We start from the raw sequence: 25,566 nt of genomic DNA, 5'->3' as shown, positions 1-25,566 counted from the left end.
TGCACGGCTGCACGCCCAACGAATAGCGAATAACGAGCAGCGGACGGCAAGGTCGCCAGATAGCTAATCGAACTGCCCGATCCCCTTCATTGGCGAGACCCCGTCGACTCCGCTGCGTGCTTGGGTTATATACCTGACCTGCTCTGATCGACCGCTTTTCCCCGTCGCTTCGACCAACGGCGACTCACCGACCGAGGAAGAGGGACACCAAGGAGAAAGAAGAAGACGGTCACCACAGGCTGGGCCTCGCGAGCTCTTATCTCGATATCGATCGGTCTTCTTTTCTTCTTCTCGGGGAGTGGAGGCAATGGCGACTATTTCTCTCTCAAACTAATGCAGGAAAATCTGGCGTTGGCTCGCTGAGATCGCACAATCCCAAAGAGATGCGGGCTACGGGCATCTCTTCCTTTCACTCCTGGTAAACTGCTGTTTACGGTGCTTGTCGGCAGACTCACCTTTTTAATATCTTTTTTTCTATATTATTTTGCTCCCCACACCCCCCCCTTTTTGCCTTTCTTTTCTACATACGATCCTTTCAGCTATCGTCTTTATACTCCGTTGGGGGAGGAGGAGGAGGAGCAATCCCTGATTGTAGACCATTCTCGAGAGAGGGGAAAAAAAAAAAAAAAGGAAGAAGCAGAAGGAGGAGAATAATACAAGAAACCTACATGGGAGGGCGAATCCGGGCCGTATCCCCTTGAAGATGGATTCCCGGTCACGGAACGCGAAGAAGACGCCCGAGGAAGAAGATGACAGAGGTCGGATAAGGAGCTCGAGGTCAAGAAACACTCGACATGACAAACGAGATCAGGATACCGAGACCGGCGACGGGGAGTCATCGAAGCTCTCCTGGATGTCGGCCGGACTCCTGTCGAGACAGACATCTAATACTCTAGCTCGCCAGATGAGTATCCCCAACGATAGCAGGCCAGAGGAACGTCGAACGTTGGCCCAGAAGCTTCATCTTTTCCCCCACAGACCTCACTCGTCCAATACCTCTCGTGACTCCTCGACAAACACATCCTCAAGCTCGTTGCCTTCTTTAGTTGACCCGGCTGCTGGTTGTGAGGCAGGCCCTCCTTCCAGCTCGATACCAGCTGCTTCCTCTTCGACAGTTTCTGACCCCTTCGGCCAGTCCGTCACCACTCCCAGACAGACCGCCGAGACCGGCAATGTTCCTCCCCTGAGTCCCCTGGCCGAATTGCCGATGGTCGCCCCCCGTGCCACAATTCGCGGCCCATCCCACGACCTCCCTGTTTATCCAAACCAGTCATACGCAATGCTCCAGCAGCAAATTCATCCTACGCCCTACCGATCACCAACTCTGCGTACTCGGAGCTCCTATCCCTCACATTCTGATTTCGCTTTCCCACAACCTACCACTCCTTGGGCGCGAGAGTCGAATGCGTCCCCAAATTCACGTACAGTCGGCAACACCCCAATATCTAGTCCTGGACTATTCTCTGCACGGACACCTCGCACCTCTCCTTCCATCGGCTCCGAAGATGGCCAAGCTGGTGCCCACCTGCACCGAACACATATGCAAGAACCAAAAGAGTATGGATTGCCTTACCTCCCTTATTGGCAGCCGTTTAATGTCCCACATTCCTTGTGATACTGACTTTCTATCGTTACTAGAACGCATACCGTCGAAGTGGATCGCCACGAGCTCACCGGAAACAAATTAATCAACGAGTACGAGATTCTAGAGGAGCTCGGACGTGGAGAGCATGGTAAAGTCAAATTAGGTCGCCACCTGAAGACTGCCCAGTCCGTCGCCATCAAGATTGTGCAACGATACTCCAAGCGTCGTCGTCTGGGCAAGCTAGGTAACCCCGAAGACAAGGTCAAGAAGGAGGTTGCCATCCTCAAGAAGGCCCGCCACCCTAATGTCGTCAGCCTCCTCGAAGTCATCGACGATCCGAACCAGCAAAAAGTCTACATTGTGCTCGAGTATATCGAGAACGGTGAGATAGTATGGAGAAAGAAGGGGCTGAAAGAGATCGTTTTGGTTGATAAACAAAGACTTGACCGTGAAAAACGAGGTATTCCCGACTCTCTTTCTTTCATCGAGAATAGTCAACAGTTTATCCATAATACTCAATTGCGTCGACGGCATATAGAAGCCCTGCGTCAGCGTCAGAGAGCGAAAGGCGCTCAGCACATCGGCGTTTCTGGCTGGAGCTTGGAACATGGTGGCGAGTCGGACAACGAGCTTGATACCGACTATCCTCCCATGTCCAAGTTCCCCACGGCCTCGTCGGCGCATTCGCATGATACCCCTGAATTCCAGATTTCTCCGCAGCACTCACTCACTTCGACCGGAGAATTCGACAGACGGATGCGGGAGATGGCTGGCTTCGGCAGTGATAACGGTTTGTATGGCGGATACGCATCAGATCCCATGTTTGCACGCCGGTACAGCAATGCGTCCAGCCACCTAGCTTTCCAGACTGAGTCTGACTGGCTATCTGATGATGATGATACGGGCTATGTGCCCTGCCTAACACTTAGTGAAGCTCGTACTGCTTTCAGAGATGCCGTCTTGGGTCTTGAGTATCTACATTATCAAGGTATCATCCACCGTGATATCAAACCTGCCAACCTACTTGTTACGGGTAATCATCGAGTAAAGATATCCGACTTTGGTGTCTCGTACCTTGGCCGCCCCATCAGAGATGAGGATGAGGAACAAGTTACCGAAACTGATGCCACAGAATTGGACGACGCTCGAGAATTATCAAAAACCGTCGGGACTCCTGCTTTCTATGCACCAGAGCTCTGCTACACAGGCGTTGAGTGCGAACCTACCGTTGGAAAGGACCCCAAGATTACCGGCGCTATTGATGTTTGGGCCCTTGGAGTCACGCTCTACGGAATGATATATGGCAGGTTGCCCTTCGTTGCAGATGACGAGTTTAGTTTGTTCCAGAACATCGTTAGACATGACGTCTTCATCCCAACTAAGAGGCTCAAGGCTGTTGTGGCTGATGAGCCCGTCTCTGATCACCCTCACAGTCATTCTTACACTTATTCTCATTCCCACACCCAAAGATCTTCCAGTGTGAGTAGCAGCACACGTTCTGAAGGTGAACTTGCCTATGAGGCCGTCGACGAAGATTTGCGTGACCTTTTGCGCCGCCTGTTGATCAAAAACCCATCAAAACGGATTACCCTGAAGGAAATCAAACATCATCCATGGATCACCCGGGATATTCAGGACCCCAAGGCTTGGATCGAAGACACTGATCCTGGGTACCAGAGCAAAGGCAAGAAGATCGAGGTTTCCAACGACGATGTCATTCGTGCTGTTACCAAAATGCCGTTTATTGAACGGGTACGCTCCAATGTCGTTAAATGGAGTGGCAGTATATTTGGTCGCAGGCGAGCCCCCAGCTCTACTACATCAGTTGATACTGCACCCTCTGTCTCGTCTGGTAGTAGCTTGACCATTGGTAAGGATATTATCCGAGAGCTTAGAAGGACTAGTTTACGCGGTGATGAGGAGATTACCAGAACTCCAAGAGCCGGCAGGGAGGGCGAACATCCACTTTCACAGAGCCTAGTGGTCAGCCCTGACTTGCAAGCTGATATTAAACATCCAGATTACTTTGGTCGTGTAGCTACATCACGGACAGCTCCGACGTCGGTGAACTGCTCTCCTGTCCAGGAACCTCGTCCAGATCTACCTTGTCGCACCGTCTCGAAACTTTCTAGTGCTGGATCGACAAAGACAATTCGCCCTGCTAATTTGGAGATGTCATTCCTTAACGATCCGTCCGCCACGGCAAGTGGAAACGACTCTTTCACTCCCTCTCCTGGTGGAATGACCATATTTGGAGGAGCCAGGAACAGACTCGTCAAGAGTTTTCATCTGCGAGACAGGCGAAATGATAGCTGCGAATCCCCAGAACGTGGCTCCTTCGACGCAGCATGCCACTCTACGCCCAGTGTAGCTATCTCTTCCGCCTCAGCTACTGGTCTAGTCAACCCTCCAGATCTCGCTCATGAATCAAATACCACTCCAACTCCTCATGCCTCGCCGCGAAGGTATACCATTCACAGACGGAGTAAGTCCCATCAGCTTCGACAAGACGCAAATCTCGCCGGACCACCACCTGCCCCTTTGCATCGCGATTTTCTCTTCCGTAACCCCGACTCAACATCCCATTATCATCTAGGTCAAGACAACGCAACCATTGTGAATGCCGACAAGGATGACTTCCACATACACACATCGCCTGTGCATTATCTTAACACCTTGGAACCCGAGAGTTACGAGGATGACCCGTTCAAGTATCAGCCAATAGCCAGACCAATCACATCTCCTCCGTCAGCAATCACCATGTCCTCCTCGTCCATGGATGATTATAATAGCGAGATGTCCCACTGTGCATCACACCCAAGCATACCATCCGTCGTATCAGGTGCCTCCTCTCTATCTGCAGACGGCCTCTCGGCATACCCTGTTGACCTGCAGTATGAGAAGAAGAGTGAGAAGGAACATGGTACTTGCACATGTCCAGTTGTCCCGCCGATGCTTCGAACAGGCGATACCGTTACGGATGACTCCACGAGGACGGCTACGGACGACAATAAGCGACCAGAGCCAGTAGAAATGGAATCTAATGATGATGACCAACGATACCACGGTGACGACGAGGACGAAGATGACGATACCAGCGATGAAGGAATTACTTTTGGCAGACGCAAGTCTAGCGTATGATGATGCATGATCGAAAAATCCCACTCTACAACCTTCCTCCTTGGAATTCTCCATTCTCTGGATACGCGGCATACGAAATGAAATAATGACCAAAGACGTGTGAATTGCATACGTAATTATATAATCACTACACCCGACAATACTACCAACTCTCTGCCAATTACTACTGCGCCTCATAGACCATCATTTCTGGTCCTCTACGCTTCCTTTTTTTCACCCTTGCATTGTATCAAGGCTATACGATATATCCACACGACATCCTATATTTCATACCTCAGTCACATCCTGCATGGGCATTACGGAGTTTATTCCCATTACCCCTTCTTCCTTTTGCTGTAAAATTTGGGTAGCATACATCTTTGCTCATTTCTCTTCTCCATTTTCCCCTCCTTTTCGTCCCCAATGTCCCTTTTTCTCCGTCAGATATCCCCGTAAACCTTTGTTTCGCTGTTTATATTACCCTTCTTTTTAATCTTGGGGGAGTTGATTGACATAAATGGATGCGGTCCAGTGAGGTCAACTGTTTGCATTTTCTTCTACTACACTACTTTTTTGTTGTCTTTTGGATTGGACGAGTCGGAATTGGTGGGAGGGAGGTGTGTATACTGACTGTACTGATGAATGAGAAACAAATCTAATTGATGAAATGAGGGAGAAAAGCGAAGAAACGAAAACACGTTATTCTCCATTCTCTCCTATTTCCCAGCCGGCGTGCTCTTATTTGGTGCTTTGATGTGGAAGACAACCACCTGCAACCTGCATTATATTCGTTTCCCCTGCAGCGATTGATACCAGTTCTATCTTGCCTGACTCTTTCCCCTGTAATCTTGGGCCGTGTATAATAATAATAATACTACATTTGGATGGGGTTGGAATCTTCAAATCTGCATTACATTACGTTCGTTAATTGCGATTCAGACTAAAATCGATGTCTTGATTCTTGGACTATGTATACTACAACAACTTTGCTACAAAATATATAAATAGCAACTCTTTGGCAGCTTCTTGAAGATCTTCCGCGCTGGGAAGTCGATCTTGTGCCTTTGTGGCGCAGTCCATGCACCGCCCATCCTCCAATATATCGATGACACTAGGACCCCATAACGGGCCCCAGAATCAAGATATTTACGTCAGACATCAGTCGATAAGGCAGAATTATTCGCTTCTATAAATAATTCTGCCTTACATGGCTTCTAGAAAGCGTCTCTAACGGGTGTGTATGGATCTCCGAGTGCGCGGATGAATGGGGAGATCTCTCAACGTCGAGGATCTGAGGCGATTTTTGGTACGGAGTAAGCGAGGTACCGGATACTCTCGAACTGGCCTTCAGACCTTCGAACAGCCTTCCTGTCCTTTTTAACTACCTACCGGGGAGTGAAAGGGCACCGATGCATGCAAGGGAGATTTTTATTTTGTCCACAGTATTAGGGCATGCCTGCGTCAGAAAAGGAACTACATTCTCAGCTCTCGGCCTTATTCTCACCGGTCTTTCAAGAAGATAAAGGACCTGTTCGGCGGATCGGATTGGACGTGATAATCTGGCATGTTAATGGTGTCCCTGTCTGACTGGAGAGATGCCGCCAATCAGGTACCATGTACAAAGCGATTGGTGTGTCTCTCAGCCTTGTCCCGCCTTCGTCCCACATACAGCCTGAATCCAGGTCGACATCTAGCTTGGGGGTTGATCGCTCGGGGCGCAAAGCCGTCAAGTAAATGTGCAGTGGGCCAGGGATATGAGTACTGAGTACCTTCAGCTACGTTAGTCTGTGCTGGTCAATGAGTATCACAGGCAAACCAACCTGTGCAAGGCACAATATCTACCAACGCATAGTCGATCATTCGGCCTGCAGATATATTGATCTCCGGCATCCTGGCCTCATGCGCACTTCAGCTGTGATGGGCAGCTTAACCCGCAAGCTTACTGCCTAGATGGCAACTTGGGGCCAAACACTCGCTGACGGTGCCTTGCTTGAGCCGCCAGGGGGGAACAGCACACAGGCCTAGGGTCGCTGAAACCGTCAGCCACAATTCACTTCCTGGCCCTGACAGTCTTCGAGCTCCGTGCCCTCACCACTCGGATACCTCCCCTTGGAACCTGAGGGCCCACGAGTGAAAGAAAGAAGCGAGAAAGAAGACTACACAACGCTGTGTTGTTTCCCTTAGACCCCCTTTTAGCGGGAAGGATAGTGCCAAGACCCGCGAAAACGCAGAAGTCCAACCTCCACGTCTCGCTCATCCCTCGTTCACAGCTACATCTTCGCCTTCTCGCCGTTTCCTCCCGCCCGCTCGCCCCAGATACGGCATATCGACACCCTGCTTTGGGCCTCCAGGCTACGTTTCGTCTGCTGGATGCTCGCCGTCGGGTGGCCTTTTGTGCGGTTCCTGTTCAACACGATTGCACAGAGCTAGTGGGGTCATTCGGCATCAGCGAGCCCTCCTTATTTCGCAGGCACCGACAAACGGACGACCGTCATACGAAGTCTTGCGCATCGAGCGCACCATCTCGGAAGCCATATGAGCTGCCTGGTATAAGCTGGCTTGACTCGCTCTGAAACAGCCGCAAGTTTGTGTCGCGACTTTCTCGAACGTTTCCATGGTATAAAGAGACCGCCAGAGAGAAGCTCCACCGTACCTCACACTGCCACTTCCCGCCATATAGATCCGACTCCGCCACGCCCGCCATCACAAAACGCCTGAGGACCAGTCAACTCATCTGTTATTACGAAACGCTTCATTCTGCTGGCAAGCATCACATTTTATCTACCGCGATCAGCCTCGGCGTGTAGGAAGTGTTTCACTGGCTGAGCGCTCGGAGAAGCTTGACTCCTGCACGAAGCCAGTCTATTTCTGGTAGAAAACGTCTTGTTGGAAGCAGAACACAAAACAAAAGATAAAACAAAAGGAATAAAAAGGATTACAAGCATCCTCCGTGCCATGATGGAGGAGCCTTCACAGAACGGAAGGGCGAGGTCATCGTCCACTGCTGCCCAAAGCAATATCAACTCCCATTACACCCAGGATCCTACCAACAATCAGCTTCACACCAGCCAATCGCTTTCAACAAATGCTAATAGTAACAACAGTTACCCAACAACAACATCAACAAATAACCAGCAATTCCTCTTCACAACTCCCTACCTGACTGCTACATCTCAAGAAGGACTCGGATTCACCACCAATGTGACTGCGCCAGAAAGTCAGTTCAATCAACAAGGAGACTTCTCCCAGGCGTTCGATACCAATTTCCTCGACCAGCTAGACCAGGCCACCTCCGGCATAAACGATAACAGAGACTCACAACCGTTTCCAGAGTTTGATACATCCGATCCGGGGTTCAATTTTGACGACTTCAACACCTTTACACACCAGGATCAGACCTCTGGGTTCAACACATCAACTACCATGATGGGCACTATCCAGCAACAGCCTACCATCAACCCGGCAGACTTTGCTCAACCTCTATCCTCGCCGCAAATGCCCAATTCTCCTCATCTAGTTCCTCCAGAGACTGCTTCATCCCCTAACAACCGTCCTGGTTCTCCGGCCGCTGCTTCGAGCCCCGGTACTTTCTACACGCCGCAGCATTCGCGGCATACCTCTTTAGACCCAGCAAGTGCTGCATATATCAATACTGATGTGCAGTCTAACTGGCAAGGAATACTCGGGAACAGCTCATTCCAAGGCCATCGTCGTGCACCATCAGAGCATTCTGATGTTTCATCCGTCTCTCATTCGCCTTTCCTAGCACAGCATGATACATTTGATACCTCTGCTCATCCTTCTGCACAGCCCTCTCCTCGTCTACCTCCTCAGACAGACCCAAGCCTTTATGATAACGCTTTCGGAATGGAAGCCTTCACAATATCGGAACGTGACCACAATAATGCATTTAGTCCTGCGCATAGCCCTTACATTTCCCCTAGACTCTCCCCGCAGCTTCAGAACACGGAACTGGACCCAGATAACTCACTACTTCTATCCCAAAATATGCCCCAGATGCAAGGGGCCACTCAAGATACATACGTCGGAACGTCAGCTCCGCCAGTACCTAGTTTCCAAGCGCAGCAATCTAGACTTAGTGATATGGGGCAAGCAGCTCAGATGACGCCCCCTTCAATTAACGTTGAATTTGCGCCGCCTTCCAGGACGTCTACCGTGGAAGGCCCGAAGCTGGGTGCAGACGGGGACACGTTAAGTCCTCCTATGAACCGTATGTTTTTTCATCCCCACCATGACATGGTTAGTAATACTGACAATGTATAGGCGCTCGAGGACGTAGTAAATCTGATCCATACATGTCACGGCCAATGGCTCCTTCACTTGGGGTATCTCAAGGAGGAGCGGCCATAAACGCAGGCTCTTTGTCACCATCTAGAGCGCCTGGGGGTACTTTCAGCACACCTTCTTCTAGGGAAGCCTCTCCAGTAAGCAAGAATAGACGACAGTCAACCTCTTCGCTTGATAGTCGTAGCTATATCTTGGACCTTGCAAACCCCCAACGGCCAGGATCCAACACACAAGACTCAAAGCGAGTTCAAAAACACCCTGCAACTTTCCAATGCACACTATGCCCTAAGAAATTCACACGAGCTTATAACTTGCGTTCTCACCTCCGAACTCATACCGACGAAAGGCCCTTTGTTTGTACTGTCTGTGGCAGAGCATTTGCCCGCCAACATGATAGGAGACGGCATGAAAGCCTGCATTCTGGCGAGAGAAGATTCGTATGCCGAGGTGACATGTCAAGTGGTCGCCAGTGGGGATGTGGTCGGCGATTTGCCCGCGCTGACGCTCTAGGTCGCCATTTCCGGTCCGAAGCCGGTAGAGTATGCATTAAACCTCTTCTTGATGAAGAGGCCCTTGAGCGAGAAAGCCTCAATCAACAGCAACAACAACAGCAACAAGGAAATGCTTCTACGGGCCATTTACAGCCGGGTAACCAGCCGCTCACGGTTCCAGGCATGGATGGTTCTGGAGGCTCTTTCACTTTGCCTGCCGCTCTATTGGCACAGTATCCCGCACTACAAGGCCTACAGTGGGATCAAATTGCCGCCCCTGTTGACGATAATAGTGATATTGGCGGGCGAAGCAGCTTTGATGCAAGTTCTGGAGGAGAGTTTGGATTTGGGGATGAAGAGGAACCTGTCAATACTGGATTTTTGAACCAACCGCCTGGCCAGTCGCCGCAACACCAGCTGGTAGGCGATCAGCTTAACCCTAGTACCACAGGAGGTGCTTGGCCACAGCCTGGCCAGGGCTGGACAAATGATTATAATGGCATCAGATAGCATCCATTTCGCTCTTTCTGAGCAGAACATTATATGAGATGGGCTACATTTTCTCCCGTTTATTATCCAACTTCTTCCTCTTGAATTTTTTACTGGATCATTTTTTTTTTTACTTTTTTGTCCTTGCGTCTTGAGCTTTTATTTCGTTTCCTAACCTATATATTATTATCCCTACCGAGGATGGCTTTATCCTGCGTGACACCCCCCTGATATTTAATTTATGGTGGCTTTTCTCGATCTGAATATACCAAAAAACATGCCCCTGTCTATACCACACTGCCATTTAATGACTATTGTACGTCTTTGTTTCTACACCCCAAGTACAGCAGTTTATGACAAAATACATACCCAGCCTTGGATGGCCCGTTGGAAATGTTCAGTTTTTGTCTCTTTTCCTTGCTTTGAGTTTCTACGGCTTCTACTCTAACCGCCCTTGGTTTTACATCATCAGTTGGGTCCGGTTGAAAGAATCAAACTACATCTATACATAAGGTTTGCTTTACTGTTGCTCCTGGAGTTTACCTGGGAGTCGTGCGAGTCATTTAATAGCAACTGAAATAGACTGATTATTCTGGCCCATATTATTGATATCTAAGATATTTCTTTGAATTTGATGGCCCAACAATGTACTCCTAATCTTCAGCGGTGTATAAGTAAACCGGTGTAGATGTGGAGTAATTGATGTCAAGGTGCAATAAACATTTGCAGAGAACCCAAAGATGATGTGTGGTATCTATATAAGTATGACATACTATCGGTTTCCCTAGAAATGCTTGAGATAGATGGTTTGAGTAAATGCAAGCAACGCCGAACGGCTCTGTCCCACTATCAGTTTGTTGGGAGTTCAGTTTTGATACCCGGGGACAGAAGGCTTTTCTAGTCGAAGCAAGAATTGAAGTTCAGGGAGGGAGATATGACATGGTCTCATGTTTTTAATGCAGCTGCGGATCTTAAGCCAGGTCTCATCTGCAAGCATAACTTGAGCGAAAATTAGTCGCTTACTCTAAAAGACATGCTGATGGGTGACTGGACTTACACATGTATCCATCTTCGACTAAAACTAGCTCGTCTGCATCATGACCAGGGCAAAAAGCGAAGTAATTCAAATTCATGCATTCGTTTGAATTCCCAGCAGAGTATCCCCGTGGTTGTGGATCTCGATTATCCCATAGCAAGCCAGAATCTGAGTTGATGTGATGTACCGTGTTTAGGGGAAATGCTTGATCAGGGCTATGCCTAAGTAATGCTTCCACAAGTAAAGGTTCTGACTTCTTTGGCACACGGAGGATGATATTAGAGCCTTTCTTAATACAGCTGAGCCCTTTGATGGGCTGGAACTCCATCTCTTCCTTGATCGAACCCTGCATTTGGGCCGTTGTAATGCATGGTTTGCGATAACGATCAAACCAGGGTGGCCAAGGGAACCACCTCTCTGAGGCACCTAGATGACCAAGTGTTCTCATCAAGCCGTATTTTTCAGCAACTTCTGCTTCTGCAACGAGAAGGGGTATAGCCTGAAGGTAATCTTGTGGTAGTAAGAAGTCATCCACGTTCGGAATAGGGCAGGCAGGACAGTACACGATCCAGCTCACATCGGAACGACCAAGAAAATCGGCAACCTGGAAATCCGTATGCTCAAACTCTTCTACACAGCAACCTCCCTTTGCCATGGAGTAAACGATTTCAATCCAACGAAGTGGATCGTTGGGAAAATCTTTCTTTCGTTCGCTTTCTGTGTTCCGCGAGACGGTAAATACTACCTCCTTCTGCCCGACTCGTTCCATTCCTTGTGAAATATATGTCCAACAAGCAATCTCCCCTTTGCACATTGAGGTAATGGTATGATGCACGACAACTGCATACAATGGCTCTTCTGGTCGGATGATTGCACGGATAGTCCATGAGGAAGGCCTCCTTTCTTTCTCTTCCACCGGTATCAGATCAAATTCCTGTGCGCGGGCTAAGGATTGCGCGACTGCTTCAGCCTGGTAAGATCCAAGTACAGGCTGAAGCCAGTTTGAGTCGTCCACCATTTTGTCACTCGACATTTTCAATGCTTCTAGGAACTTGCGTATAACTAGTGTTCACTTTGTTGTTGAACGTGACAGACTCAATGGTCCGGTACTCTGTAAGTATATATCCTCGGGGATATCCCTGATTGAAAACGCCCCTTAGCACCTAAAGAATTCAAGAATCGTCAACAGTTTGAATCCTACAAATACATTTCTTCGAGTTTCATTGGCCAGCACGTTTCCCTCAAACATCGCCACGAGAACAAACATATATACTTACATAAACGAGTTTGCAAGTGGCCATATTGAGCATAAGGAAAAGATGGACTGGCAGTACTCCGTGAGGGGCACGAATAAAGGGGGTTTGGACGGAAGATTTACAGGAGAGTCGCAGCAAGAAGTATTTTTAGATCTGAGAACCCAACAAGGTATGGGACCACTATTTTATCACGTGAGGCGGCTCTGCGTGTTCTTGGGCGGCTTTTAGAGTTACAACTTGCAAGCCATGTTCCTCGCTATCTCATGCAGCAGCTGGAAAGGGTTCCAGACACACGTTAGAGCGCACGAAGGTCAGCAAAGGGAGCTTGTCTGCCTCGGGAACAGATACTATACCAACGCCATGTCTCTAGGTGTGTTTATATGCGTTGTCTTGCTCTTGTTGCTGGGTTTGGACAGACAGCGGAAGGGACGCGATAGCTGAGTGGAATCAGAGACTAACATTTTTCATTACACAGACGAGGAGATCCTGGAGCTCATCGCGAAAAATGGTCAAATGGAGTAGTGAGTTCACTTGCCATACTAATCTCTTCGCCGGTTGCCAACGGATAGTGTGTAGTGAGAAATGGCCGGCGCTTCTAGAGCCCCTGCTTGACAGGTTGGACCATGTATGGAATTTCAACTCCCTTCTCATGGCTTTAGGTGGGTCACTAACAGCTATACAGATTGTGCACAACGAATTCCAGATGCCTCAGATACCGGTCTATGCTTCTTTTGAAACCATCCAAACCGTCCCCCTCATGTCACAATCGCAGCTCACCAGCGAGTCCCTGCCCAATAGCAACAAGGAGAATGCTCCTCCGTCCCTGGCCCAGTCACCGCAGCGGCCGCCTGTTCCATCCTTCTCCTCCCAACCTTCGGCTTCCGTAGATCGTATACCGGACTCGCAAAATTCCCAGCCATTGTCGAATGGGTTGCCTCCACCTCTTATAGCGGAGTTGTCAGCGATCAAAAACACATTGAGATCCTATTTTTCCCAAAAGCCCCCCCATACAGTTCAACGCCTTGCAGAGCTTATTCTGCGTCCCACACAAAATTATAAAACCTTGCCAGCATACCTACGAGCCGTGGATAGAGTGGTTTCGGTGTCTAGCGGGGCGGACATATTTCCGCTGCCAGTGTCCTTGCCTGCAGATAATATACTTGATGCATCATTGGCAAATGGCGTCAATGGGTCTACGAGTACTACCTTCATGCTGAATGATAATTCCCTCGGCAGTGATGAATCTCTTGGAGGCGCATTATTAACCCCTATTCCCTGGCTCAACAACTCTACACCATCCTCAGATGATGACGATATAATGCAAGAAGCTAGTGGACAAACACAAGCAGAAAACCCACCAAGCTCGAACCAGGCTTCTCAACAGATGGGGAATGTCAACCAAGGACAAGCAACGCCTTCTGCAGGGGGCGATGCCGAAACCGATGCACCTCATGTCCTTGACCATGAAAGTGAAGAAGTACCCCATGCCCGTGGTCCTGATGTTCTTGGTGTTCAGGATCTTGGCCTGCAAAATGGAAAGGGTGTTACGATGTCACTGGCCCGGATTTCCCCGCCACCTGGATCATCTGGACAAATTGCGCCTGCCGCGCAAGACGCTTCTGCTGATAATACATTAGACGAGGATGCCCCCGGAGAACCTGACGGTGATGCAGAGGCTGATGCAGATGGTGACATTGACATCATGGACACTGGACCAAAGGATGAATCAGGTCAGGAGGCCACGGCCACTCCAGTAAACCCTGCAGCAGGGGCTGGAGAGGGCAGCTAAAAATAAACCAACGATCAATTATCAATGACTTCAGACCGTTCGTTTCAGCTTCAGATTATCATGTACTTTTACTCTCTTATCTCCACGGTGGGCGTTAAGCTGGCGACTTATTAGCGACGAACGAAAAGGGTATATATGGAGTTAAATGGAATACTTCTGTAATTTGCTTAGTTAACACAGAGACCATTACCTTTCATTTATTATAGCATTGAGTACCATCGTGTGGTAGACACTTCGTTGCCTAATCTATAGATCCCGTCTATGATAGAAAAGTGCACGTGACCACGTGCCTCAGCCGCGCGCGTGTATTTTTAGTGGTAATTGGCGTTTAGTGAGTTACGTGAACTCCTCAACGCTGCTCTCGCTGCGTAGCTGCCTGGTCAATCAAACGTTCACACTGAGCTATGCGATTTGCCACACTGAAGGCACAATAGTACAAGATGTAAGTGGATTTACATCCTCCTTGAGTCTTGTTGTCGCTCTTGTAGTTTAACTGATTGCTGTATAGGTGTACGTATGAGCCGGGGAGGCCATATATTCCGTTCATACGCTAACCTATGACATAGCGAAAATTGACAAACTCTCCATCCTTGGGTAAGATGGGACCTCTACTGCAAGGATGCCCTTACTGATAAGTGCTACTAGGGTCCGGTCGTTCGACAATACCCGCAGTGAAACTATACAGTTCCATACCCCTCTGACTCTAATTGTCGGGTACAATGGCTCTGGGAAGACGGTATTAACCTAATAAAATGGTAAAATCCATGATTAATTGATAACTAATTGTTGCTAGACGATTATAGAGTGCCTCAAGTATGCTACGACCGGAGACCTTCCTCCAAACAGCAAGGGTGGCGCGTTTATCCATGATCCAAAGGTATTTCTCCCAACCTTCTGTGATCTAGGAAAGAAATCATTAATATAAAGTTTTTGTATAGTTATGCGGCGAAAAGGAAGTCTTTGCCCAGGTTAAGCTGGCTTTCAAGGCCACCTCGGCTGCCAAAATGGTAGTCACGAGAAGTCTTCAGCTCACTGTCAAGAAGTTGACCAGACAGCAAAAGACTCTAGAAGGCCAGCTCCTGATGATTAAAGAGGGTGAAAGAACAGCAATTTCATCTCGTGTAGCCGAGTTGGATCAAATAATGCCGCAGTACTTAGGCGTTTCTAAGGCAGTGCTTGACTCTGTCATCTTTTGCCATCAAGATGAGAGCTTATGGCCGATGAGTGAACCATCCGTGTTAAAAAAGAAATTTGACGAGATATTTGAAGCCTTGAAATATACCAAGGCCATTGACAATATCAAAGCATTGCGAAAGAAACAGAACGAGGAACTTGCAAAGTACAAAATTATGGAAAACCATGCTAGAGATGACAAAGATAAAGCTGACCGTGTAAGTATTGCTTTGAAATATTGGTGCGTTGTGTCATTACTAAACTACTCCCTAGGCTGAGAAACGGTCTCTCAAACTCCAAGAAGAAATCGAAGCCCTTCGAGCAGAGAGCCATGAGCTCTCGAAGGAGATGAGACGTGTGGCTGATCTTGCGGATAAAGCATGGAAAGAGTCTGAAAGCTATGCCGAGATCTTAGGTGCGTTGGAGGGGAAACGCATTGAAGCTAAGAGTATTCAGAGCATCAATAATCTAAAGCAACACCTTGTCGAGGTCGATGAATCCGACGAATGGCTTCGGTCAACATTGGAACAATTCGAGTCACGACAAGCAGAATACCAAAACCAGGAGGAATCTTTAAAGGAGAAATATATGGATCTGAAAGAACTCATTGAACAAAACCGCCATAAGCTGGGCTTAAAACAAACTGAACGCGGGAAGAATGAAAACGATAAAGCTCAGTTTGATAGACAAGTGGAGAGGCGAGTAAGGCTAATCAAGGATATAGCCCGACAGAACAACTTTCGTGGCTATGACTGTGATTTGGATGAAATAGAAATCAACGATTTCATGGACCGAGTTCAAAGGTTAACCAAAGAACGAAATCAGGCCTTGGAGAAAGCTAAACGAGAATCCCAAAACCAGCTGAAAGATGCGCAGACACTCCTCAACCAGCTCAGCCAACGAAAATCGGCACTTCAAGAAGTGAAAAATTCTGCAAAAAAACAAATATCCATGAATGATAAAGAGGCAGATGCCATTCAACGTCGTATTGATGAGATAGATGTTGATGAAGGAAAACGTGCTGTAATTGAGGCAAGAATGGAGGAAACTGAGAAAAATCTGGAGAAGGAAAAGGATAAGGCAAAGAATGCCTCTTGGGAGAGTGACATTCAAAAAAATGATACTGAGCTCCGATTGCTAGAAGAAAAATCCTGCAAGCTAAATGCTGAGTTAATCCAAGGAACCAAAAAAGCTGGTGATCTGGCCCGACTAGATCACCTCAAAAAAGAATTGAAAGATCGAGAACGCAGCCTTGAGACCATGTCCAGTGCCCACGGAGACCGGATTTCTAAATTAGTTGATTCATCCTGGAGTCCAAGTAATATTGAACAAAGATACCAGGATGTACTCAAAGAGGCCTCTACCCTAGTTACTACTGCAGAACGAGAACGTGATGGTACCGGTAAAGAACTTGAACTCATTGACTTCAAACTCAAGAATGTGCGAAAAAATCTCCAGCAACACAGCGCAGACGTTCAGAATGCAGCAAAAAAAATAAATGAAACAATTGGAGACGAGCCTGAAGAATACCCACATACCGTTAAACAGAAGCAAACTGAGCTTGACATGGCTAGGAAGGATGCCGATCACTATGCTGGTTTGGGCGAATATCTAAACAAGTGTTTAGATGCTGCAAACGACAAGAAAGTATGTCGAACATGCGCTCGCCCTTTCAAGACAGAATCGGAACTACAGATATTCAAAAACAAACTGAAAGCCTTAATAAAGAAAGCCACGGATGAGGACGTGGTTGCTGAAATTGAAGCACGAGAAGCAGACCTTGAAAATGTTCGAGGAGTGGGAACTTTTTATGAGACATGGATCCGACTGGCTGGAACCGATATACCTGCTCTTAAGAAGGAACAATCCGGCCTAGAGACTGAACGTGAAGGGGTACTTGCAAAATTGGAAGAACATGATAGAATTGTGGACCAGAGGGTGGAATCTAAAAGAGACATCGAGTCTCTATCTAAGAACGTTGCAACCATCTCGAGATACAACAATGAAATTTTAACACTCCAAACCCAGATCCAAGATCTTTCAGCAAAGCAAGAAGAGACTGGAACGTCTCGGACTTTAGAAGACATTCAAGATGAAATCGCTACCCTCGGTGAACAATCTCGCAGTCTCAAGCGGATTTCCAGTAAATTGACTCATGAATTGAATCAATCTCGAGTGGATGCTGGGAAATTGGAATTGAAACTTCGTGATCTACGCAGAGAGCTTGATAACGTCAATTTCGAGCTTGAAAAGAAAGCCACCCTTGTATCTCGAGTGGAGGAATACCGAAATCAAAACTCGAAGCAGCGAGAAACTATTGAAAATGCTGACAATGATATCGAGGGTCTTGATCCTGAAGTTTCCAAAGCCCAAGCAAGATATGAAGATATCAGTGCCCGGGGCGAGCAAAGAGAAAAGGAATTGCAACAAGAGATTTCTGGACTAAATGATAGTCTTCATCAGCTGGACCTTGCCAGTGAAGATATCACAAATTATATTGAACGAGGTGGCCCCGCTCAGCTAGAACGCAGCAAGCGTGAGCTGCAGGACATATTAGACGAGATCAAAAGCTTAGAAGCCGAGCAAACGGATCTCACACGTGAACTCAACAATATATCTACCCGCCTAAAGGATAGTGAGAGTACTAAACGCCAATACTCGGATAATCTTCGATATCGTCAGGAATCTAAGGCTCTTATCAATGTAAACCGCGAGATAGCAGATCTCGAGTCCCAAAATGCGGAGGTGGATCGAAGTAGATTCAAAGAAGAATCTGAACGAAACACTAGGGAACATAACGCCCTTGCAGCGAAACAAGCAAGCAAGATGGGTGAAATGAAATCAAAGGATGATCAATTGATGCAGCTTCTTGCAGATTGGAATACAGACTACAAGGACGCTGGAGCTAAATTCAAGGAAGCTCACATAAAGGTTGAAACTACCAAAGCTGCAGTGGAGGATCTTGGAAGATACGGAGGAGCTCTAGACAAAGCCATAATGAAATACCATGGCCTTAAGATGGAAGAAATTAACCGTATCATTGGGGAGCTATGGCAAAAGACTTACAGAGGAACGGATGTTGATACCATCCTGATCCGGTCTGATAATGAAAGTGCAAGAGGGAACAGGTCTTACAACTACCGTGTTTGTATGGTCAAACAGGATGCTGAGATGGACATGAGAGGGCGTTGCAGTGCTGGTCAAAAGGTTCTGGCTAGTATTATTATTCGACTAGCATTGGCTGAATGTTTTGGTGTTAATTGCGGCCTGATTGCGCTTGACGAACCAACTACGAACCTTGATCGTGATAATATCCGCTCCCTTGCTGAATCCTTGCATGAAATTATCAGGGCCCGTCAGCAGCAGGCAAACTTTCAGTTAATCGTCATCACCCACGATGAGGAGTTTCTTCGAAGCATGCAGTGCGGTGATTTTTGTGATTACTATTACAGGGTATCACGAAATGAGCGCCAGAAATCTATCATTGAGAGACAATCTATTGCAGAGGTTTGCACACACTCCCTTTTTAATGTACTATGTTTACAAGCTGAAACTAATATTTCCCCTTTCGCTTCGCTAGGTGATGTGACGAGGTAACTGATGCGCTGCTTTGATACGGTAATCTTTCATCGCTGAGAATGGTTTCTTGTGATGTTTGTTAGCTGGCTCTAAAGTACTAAATATATGGATGAGACCTTAACGCTACAGTGAATTTTTGCCTTCGCCTTGCCTCAAGTTGATCGAAAGCGTAATCTTTATACCTACTATGTTGGCCTACTGCACGCTGCCGACAAACGTAAAGAGGAAAGAAAGAAAAAGAAAAGGGATTTAATACCTATGTGTAGTTAATATTATGGCTGAAGCGCCAATGACAGGAAGGTAAGCGCTGCAACTCGATTTGGGTCTAAATATAACTGCATACATTCTCTATAAAGCATCCCCTGGGTCTTCAACTTCATCCTCATCAATTAGTGGCACGAAACGGAAATCAATAAAACTAACATTACCCATGGCTGTTCGAGAAGCATTTTGTGTGGAAGGGCCAGATGCATCAGTGCTAGCACTATCGTTGAGCTCGATCATGAATTGAAGGCTTAAGACACCCTGCTTATCTCCACGTATGCTTACTTTGCTGGATGCACCCATCGCCCCAAGCGCCTTTTTCAGAAGCGAAAACCTATACCGTTGCGTTATTCGGGATTTTGACGAAGGTGGTTCGACCAGGAAGGTTTCAGTTACGGTCGGTGCAAGCTTGTTTCTCTTGGGCTGCCTGGAGCTTCCATCCTCATTGAATGATTTGTATGCCGGGTCAACGCCATCTGATTCCTTATCGATTGCAAATTCAACAGTTGATTCACTGAACGGGCCGCCGGATGCAGATAATGCGAAAAATGGCGTCTGATTCGGGGATGCAGAGAGTGATAGGACGGTAGGTGATGTTGAGTCCAGCTCTATGATTGCGTTATGGAGCCACGTAGAGCGCATAATTATTTTGAAGACTATAGCATCGCGCTGGAGTGGGATATCAAATTCTCCCGGTGTAGAGTCCTGGGAGGAGTCCTCGACCTCATAGGTAGTTAACTCGCATGTAGTAATGACGCCAGCTTCAGCTAGGGTTATGCAAAGTGGAGATCCCTTTCGGCGGTAGCCGATGGTACAAGAGCGGTTCATTCCTAGAGCAGGGCTTGAAAAGGCATTCATACTCTGAGTATTTTCAATATTGGTCATTTGATTTGGTCTCTGTGATGAGTCGCTAATTCCAAATATCTGCAATGTTTCGAGGAGAGCAGACAGAGAGATGGTGAACCTGGGATATAGTGATGTATCAAAGAAGTCGCCGTCTTCTTCGGGTTGGGTAACGCCGTCGTGCACATTCCGAACGTTGAAAATGTAGCTCGTGAAGAGTGCTTTGTCTAGAAAAGCAAGTCCTTGAACTACTCTTCCTTCCTCGACCGAGAACCGAATTCCCTGAGGAGTGATTTGAACGGATGCCTGGCGAGAAAAGCCAATGCATTTAAGGAGGGTATAGAGCTGGTCTGTAGATGTTGAGACGGCGTAGAGAACAGGGGTGCTATCCATTGTGATTGCTGTGGCCTATTGAGGAAGACAAACGCAGCTCGTTGATGCCAAAAATCGAGTTGGGCACGGTGATGTAAACAAGAGGAGGAATCTTTAAAATTAAATGAAAAAAAGATTCCAAATACTAAACATAGCTAGCAGAGACAGGGTGATATTTGTCAAGTAATGGAGGCGGGCACGATATTAAACATACACCCCCACTGCACAGATCATGAAGACCGACCCGAATCTATGATAATTAGAGCGATGGTGCTAAGGCTTCATTAACAATGCTAGGAAAACTTACCCAAATGCTAACGAGGCTGGAACTCCCAAGAGAGCGATGTTCAGAGCGGACCGATCTAGAAATTGTTAGAAGGATTCGCTAACATTAACTGGGAAGAGGCATACTTAAAGCGAAAATTCCAGTAAAAACAAAGCCTATTCACATATTAGCGGGTTGTAAAAGTTTCGATGCGTATAATTAAGTCAATTGGGCACAGCATACCTGCGAACAAAAGTAATATAGCTGGAAGAAGTTGGGAATTAGTCGGTACGGTTGAATGGTAAGGGCTCCCAGCTGCAGAGCGCCAGACCTCCTCCAAAGACATCAGGGCTACAACGGAGAGTTTGGGCACAGAGGATGTACTAAATTATCAATCGATGCCTTTATCTGTCGCACCGCTGGCTGGATCTATCGTTGATCTTTGTAGATGTTGACTTTTGATGTTGATTTCAGAGTCTTTGACAGCTTGTGGTAGGTTTGCTGCCTGATTAGGTTAGCGCAAGCTGTGGCGGATAAATTATTAGCCGAGAGGCGCCACCCGCACCCGACTTGGCGCGCGGACCTGCAGCTCTGCGACTGACGACATCGCAGGATGTTGTAGCCGGTGGGAAGCCGCAGGTTCGCAAAATTCGAAAACATGGCGCCCGTGGTAGTTGATCGTGGGTTTCCCCGTGCCGTGTTCATATCAATATGGTCGACTGACATCCTTTTCCAATTTCTTAGGCGCAAAGCGAAAGGCTTCGGAGGAAGCCACCACACCGGACTCCAAGGCGAACATCAAGAAAGCCAGGACGGAATCTCCAGAAACACACGACCAAGTATGCAACGTCTGACAAATAGAGCGCAACGATTCTATATGAAAGAGTATAACCTAACTAATTATTAGGAAGAAACAGATGCAGAGAAAGTGAAGCTTGTTCCATACGCGGAGAAGGTCTGTCATGATTCAATGAGCTATCGGTTTTTGCCTGAACCATTCGGCTGACTTGAATTTTTATGTGTTGATTATAGCCTGCTGTTTTAGAAGAGAGAGAAGGAAAGATCGAATTTCGTGTCGTTAACAATGACTCGTCCCGAGAGAGCTTCATCATCCTCACCGGCCTCAAATGCATATTTCAGAAACAACTCCCTAAGATGCCCAAAGATTATATAGCCCGGCTTGTCTACGACCGAACGCATTTGTCTATTGCTATTGTGAAGCACCCATTGGAAGTTGTTGGGTAAGTATATTTTGGGATTGAATGGCCAGAAACAGTGACGAGAGCTGATACCGGCTATAGTGGAATTACTTACCGGCCATTCCATGGACGCAAGTTTGCTGAGATTGTGTTCTGTGCTATTTCGTCAGACCAACAGGTCAAGGGGTATGGTGCACACCTCATGTCTCACCTGAAAGTGGGTACAATCTATCTATTTCCACCCGGTAATCGTATAGATCAGTGCTAAACTGTGTTTATCAATAGGATTATGTTAAGGCGACCTCAGACGTAATGCACTTCCTAACCTATGCGGATAACTATGCAATCGGATACTTCAAGAAGCAGGGCTTCACCAAAGAGATCAGCCTTGAAAAGTCCATATGGATGGGATATATAAAGGACTACGAAGGAGGTACCATTATGCAGTGCTCTATGCTTCCTAAGATACGCTATCTAGAAGCCGGTCGAATGGTACTCAAGCAGAAAGAAGCTGTGTACGCCAAGATCCGCGCCTTTAGCAAGTCACATATTGTTCACCAACCCCCCAAGGAATGGAAGAACGGGGTAGTGGAGATCGATCCTTTAAGCATCCCGGCTATTAAGGAGTCTGGATGGTCACCAGATATGGACGAGCTCGCCCGTCAGCCAAGACATGGCCCTAATTACAACCAACTCCTGCATCTCCTCAACGACATGCAGAACCATAGTGCAGCGTGGCCCTTTGCTCAGCCTGTCAACCGGGATGAAGTGCCTGATTATTATGAGGTCATCACAGAGCCCATGGATCTTTCAACAATGGAAGAGAAGCATGAAAAGGACATGTACCCTACTCCGCAGGACTTCATCAAGGATGCAAAGTTGATATTTGACAACTGCCGCAAATACAACAACGAGAGCACGCCCTATGCGAAGAGTGCGAATAAACTGGAAAAGTTCATGTGGCAACAGATCAGAAATATCCCAGAGTGGTCGGTACGTATAGTAACCCCAGTCCTTCTCCGAACAACAAACGTAAAATTATACTAACGTAGCCTAGCATCTGGCTGATTGATCCTACCGACACCTTGACGACTAATGTATGGAGTAAACTTATAAGCGACTTGCATCCCTGATTTAATGGAGTTTTTTGGGGGGTGGGCAGCGTGGGACCGGAGTAGGAAGGCATGATTTATTATGAGCGACAGATATTGGGCTTTCTTTTTCTACCTAAGTACGGAGCAAATAACGCCTACCAATTTTCTCGAGTCCATGGGCTCCAACAATACCCCCTTGTCATACTTGTCACACTATCACTCTTTATCTTCCCCATGTAACTTCTGTAACTGCTCGCTGAAGGTTCACCTCATCCATGGTTCTTTTCTTTTTCTCCGGTTTGCCCCTGACTGGCCCGAGCGTTAAAATTTTAGCTGGGCGGAAGAAAGATAATGCGAGATTGCCCAATCAGGACATCCACCTCCTTTAAGCCACAGCAAATCTCCTGATACTCACCGGCTTCCGCTGCTTCACTGTGCAAGGACATGCTTGTCTGCTCTAACTAAGGAGGGTGGCTGTTCTTCTTTCTCTTCGCAGGCTGCCTCTCTTTTCTGGCCTCTTTCTTGCGCCTCCTGAGCCTGAGCAGTCTCCCCTCTTGTCCTGTGCTTGCTATTTTTCACCGCTGGCAGCCGGTGTGTTTCTTATCACAGACACTGCGAACTCATATTCGCTTAAGACACCTATCTTGCACAGGCTCACACCCTAACTGGAGATATCCAGCCAGTTCTACTCCGTTTACTAGGATCCCTTTGACCTGTTCAACACTAGACAATCATGTCGGCGCCATCTCTCCTGGAGAATGAGTACCGCAACAGACTCCCAACCCTGCTGGAAGTCCTGGGGAGACGGACTCTTGCACCTGTCGACCTGTTTTCATTCTACATCTACATGAGAGACCAGCAATGCTCTGTGGACTATCTCGATTTCTGGTATGTTTCTTGTTTTGTTATTCTGCTTTGTTGACTCTGCGATGCGAGCGATGGCACTAATGACTACTCGAACCGTGGCAGGCTTGATGTCTCCCAGCACATGTCTCTGTGTCGTCACTACGTACGTGAACTACGCCGCTCTGTCCTCCTCGAGACCCCAGAACCCGAGAAATTCGATAGCCGGCCTTCTACTGCTTCCCAGCGACACCGGGATGCCCTCCCAGGCGACGGAGATTTCGCAAATGGTGCCACCAATGGACGTAGCCATGGCAACGGTGAACTTGAGGACTCTGACCAGCGACTGTCGGCTTTCCTGCGCTCTGAGGGCCCGGCTTCCATCAGAAACAGCGAGGAGTCTGAATATTCGAGAAGACAAGGCACTTTTCCTGGCCACGATCGACGCGTCAGTAATGCGTTGAACGGCAACCCTTATGCCAATGGGAATGGCAACGGCAACGGCAACGAGACAAGCTCTCCAGGCCATACAGTTACTCGCTCAGATATCCGTGCAAGTGCTGTCAGGATCCTCTACACTTACCTGCTTCCTGGTTCTGAGCGCGAGGTTGTTCTACCAGACAGTATCGTCAATGATATTGTTCATATGATAGAGGAAGAAGGCAGGGATGACCCCGAAGTCTTTGATACTGCAAAGGACTACGTCTTCCAGGCCATGGAGAGAGATGCTTTCCCTGGCTTCCTTCAGGCTAAGGCACTCGGCAACTTGGTCCCACCTAGCATCCTTGCTCGTCTAGTCATTGCTCTCGTCAGCTTTGGTGCCGGATTCTGGGCTGGATTCTTTGTTATCTTGACTGATACCCCGCGAAACACTCGTTGCTGGGTACGTTTCATTGACGTTCATATTCCATGATAAATTTTGTTTACTAATTTTCTTTTTTATTTTCTAGGTAATCCTTCCATTTTCGATTGCTGCATACTTCCTTTCATCCTACCAGTACAAGATTGATCCAATTCTTGCGCTCGCCGGATTAAGCGAGTATACATTCATGAACTGGACACGCATCCGAGAACCATACGTCCGCGCTCTCCTCATCAAGCGAGCCTCAGTCTCCTTACTTCTTGCTGTAGTCATTGCTCTTGCGCTTTGTCTGCTCTTCATCCTTGTTCCAGGAACCCGTCTGTAAAGGCATGATTGACTCTCGATCCTCTCTGTTGGCGTATCTGCCTTGCCTTTCCTTGATATCTTTCCTCCGGCTACGGCGTTCCTGTGGTAACCTTTCGTGATTTCCTAAACTCACGGAGGTACAACGGTCCTTGTTTTCCCCTTTCATCTATTATTGTCCTGTCGCCAGTTTCATTTGTGTTTGTTTCTCCTCTCCAGCATCGGCGCAAGGTATGGTGTTTCCGTAGCGTTTACGTTTTTATGATATCTCATGTTGCCACAACAGCAGCAAAATACTCTTTTCTATCTGGGTGGTTGATGATTTGATTTTAAATATCTGCTCAGCTTACCCCAGTATCATTAACTTCATCCGAGCTCCTCTGAGATACCCTTAATAATGCCCCCAACCTCTGACTCTTTTTCTCTTTCCGTCTCCTATTTCCTACGTTCTCCTTTTTCATGCCTCCAAAATCGCTTTGTTGCTCTTTTATTTCCTTCTTATTCGCTCTCTCTTTCTATTATCCTCTTCTTTTTCTTTCGTGCATCTATATTTTTATGACTTGTTCGATTTTATCGTCTCTGCCTTTTACATAATGTTTATATTCTATAGTTACATGCTGGGATCCAAAGTATTTGTTGTCATTCTTTCTATTTCTCGTGTATAACAGTGTATACCGGTATCATCAAATGGCTTG

At 47.4% G+C, this 25,566-nt stretch overlaps 9 protein-coding genes across 10 annotated transcripts; 6 read left to right on the top strand and 3 right to left on the bottom strand.

Annotated features, from left to right (window-relative positions):
• Positions 1-509: 509 nt before the first annotated feature.
• On the top strand, positions 510-5,806 carry TERG_07555 (CAMKK protein kinase). The gene is made up of 2 exons (XM_047748793.1): positions 510-4,070; positions 4,182-5,806. Exons 1-2 carry the CDS (start codon positions 2,237-2,239, stop codon positions 4,724-4,726), a joined length of 2,379 nt encoding a protein of 792 aa, XP_047604782.1. The 5' UTR covers positions 510-2,236; the 3' UTR covers positions 4,727-5,806.
• Positions 5,807-7,430: 1,624 nt separating this feature from the next.
• TERG_07553 (uncharacterized protein) lies at positions 7,431-10,014 on the top strand (the record flags this gene model as incomplete). Its single annotated transcript, XM_003231885.2, has 2 exons — positions 7,431-8,936; positions 8,990-10,014. The coding sequence occupies exons 1-2, from the start codon at positions 7,661-7,663 to the stop codon at positions 10,012-10,014; spliced, it is 2,301 nt and encodes a 766-aa protein (XP_003231933.2). The 5' UTR covers positions 7,431-7,660.
• Positions 10,015-10,858: 844 nt separating this feature from the next.
• TERG_07552 (uncharacterized protein) lies at positions 10,859-12,062 on the bottom strand (the record flags this gene model as incomplete). Of its 2 annotated transcripts, none has more annotated exons than XM_003231884.1 (2): positions 10,859-10,992; positions 11,051-12,062. In XM_003231884.1, the coding sequence occupies 2 exons, from the start codon at positions 12,060-12,062 to the stop codon at positions 10,859-10,861; spliced, it is 1,146 nt and encodes a 381-aa protein (XP_003231932.1). The 2 variants fall into 2 exon arrangements, with proteins under 2 accessions (XP_003231932.1, XP_047607266.1); XM_047750405.1 differs by having other exon boundaries at positions 10,859-10,980.
• Positions 12,063-12,934: 872 nt separating this feature from the next.
• On the top strand, positions 12,935-14,074 carry TERG_07551 (uncharacterized protein; the record flags this gene model as incomplete). Its single annotated transcript, XM_003231883.2, has 1 exon — positions 12,935-14,074. One exon carries the CDS (start codon positions 12,935-12,937, stop codon positions 14,072-14,074), a length of 1,140 nt encoding a protein of 379 aa, XP_003231931.2.
• A 1,521-nt stretch (positions 14,075-15,595) lies between these two features.
• On the top strand, positions 15,596-18,844 carry TERG_07550 (uncharacterized protein; the record flags this gene model as incomplete). Its single annotated transcript, XM_047748792.1, has 1 exon — positions 15,596-18,844. The coding sequence occupies one exon, from the start codon at positions 15,596-15,598 to the stop codon at positions 18,842-18,844; it is 3,249 nt and encodes a 1,082-aa protein (XP_047604781.1).
• Positions 18,845-19,174: 330 nt separating this feature from the next.
• Positions 19,175-20,326, bottom strand: TERG_12561 (uncharacterized protein; the record flags this gene model as incomplete). Its single annotated transcript, XM_047751506.1, has 1 exon — positions 19,175-20,326. One exon carries the CDS (start codon positions 20,324-20,326, stop codon positions 19,175-19,177), a length of 1,152 nt encoding a protein of 383 aa, XP_047607265.1.
• A 183-nt stretch (positions 20,327-20,509) lies between these two features.
• On the bottom strand, positions 20,510-20,916 carry TERG_12560 (uncharacterized protein; the record flags this gene model as incomplete). The annotated part of the gene is made up of 4 exons (XM_047751505.1): positions 20,510-20,555; positions 20,613-20,667; positions 20,717-20,746; positions 20,814-20,916. 4 exons carry the CDS (start codon positions 20,914-20,916, stop codon positions 20,510-20,512), a joined length of 234 nt encoding a protein of 77 aa, XP_047607264.1.
• Positions 20,917-21,228: 312 nt separating this feature from the next.
• Positions 21,229-22,841, top strand: TERG_07548 (uncharacterized protein; the record flags this gene model as incomplete). The annotated part of the gene is made up of 7 exons (XM_003231880.2): positions 21,229-21,250; positions 21,315-21,409; positions 21,478-21,525; positions 21,603-21,811; positions 21,872-21,986; positions 22,055-22,762; positions 22,827-22,841. The coding sequence occupies 7 exons, from the start codon at positions 21,229-21,231 to the stop codon at positions 22,839-22,841; spliced, it is 1,212 nt and encodes a 403-aa protein (XP_003231928.2).
• Positions 22,842-23,596: 755 nt separating this feature from the next.
• On the top strand, positions 23,597-24,893 carry TERG_07547 (uncharacterized protein; the record flags this gene model as incomplete). The annotated part of the gene is made up of 3 exons (XM_003231879.1): positions 23,597-23,751; positions 23,833-24,589; positions 24,657-24,893. The coding sequence occupies 3 exons, from the start codon at positions 23,597-23,599 to the stop codon at positions 24,891-24,893; spliced, it is 1,149 nt and encodes a 382-aa protein (XP_003231927.1).
• Positions 24,894-25,566: the final 673 nt, after the last annotated feature.

The sequence above is a fragment of the Trichophyton rubrum genome (assembly GCF_000151425.1).
Source record: "Trichophyton rubrum CBS 118892 genomic scaffold supercont2.10, whole genome shotgun sequence".
NCBI lineage: Eukaryota > Fungi > Ascomycota > Eurotiomycetes > Onygenales > Arthrodermataceae > Trichophyton > Trichophyton rubrum.
This window is presented reverse-complemented; position numbering and strand designations above follow the sequence as displayed.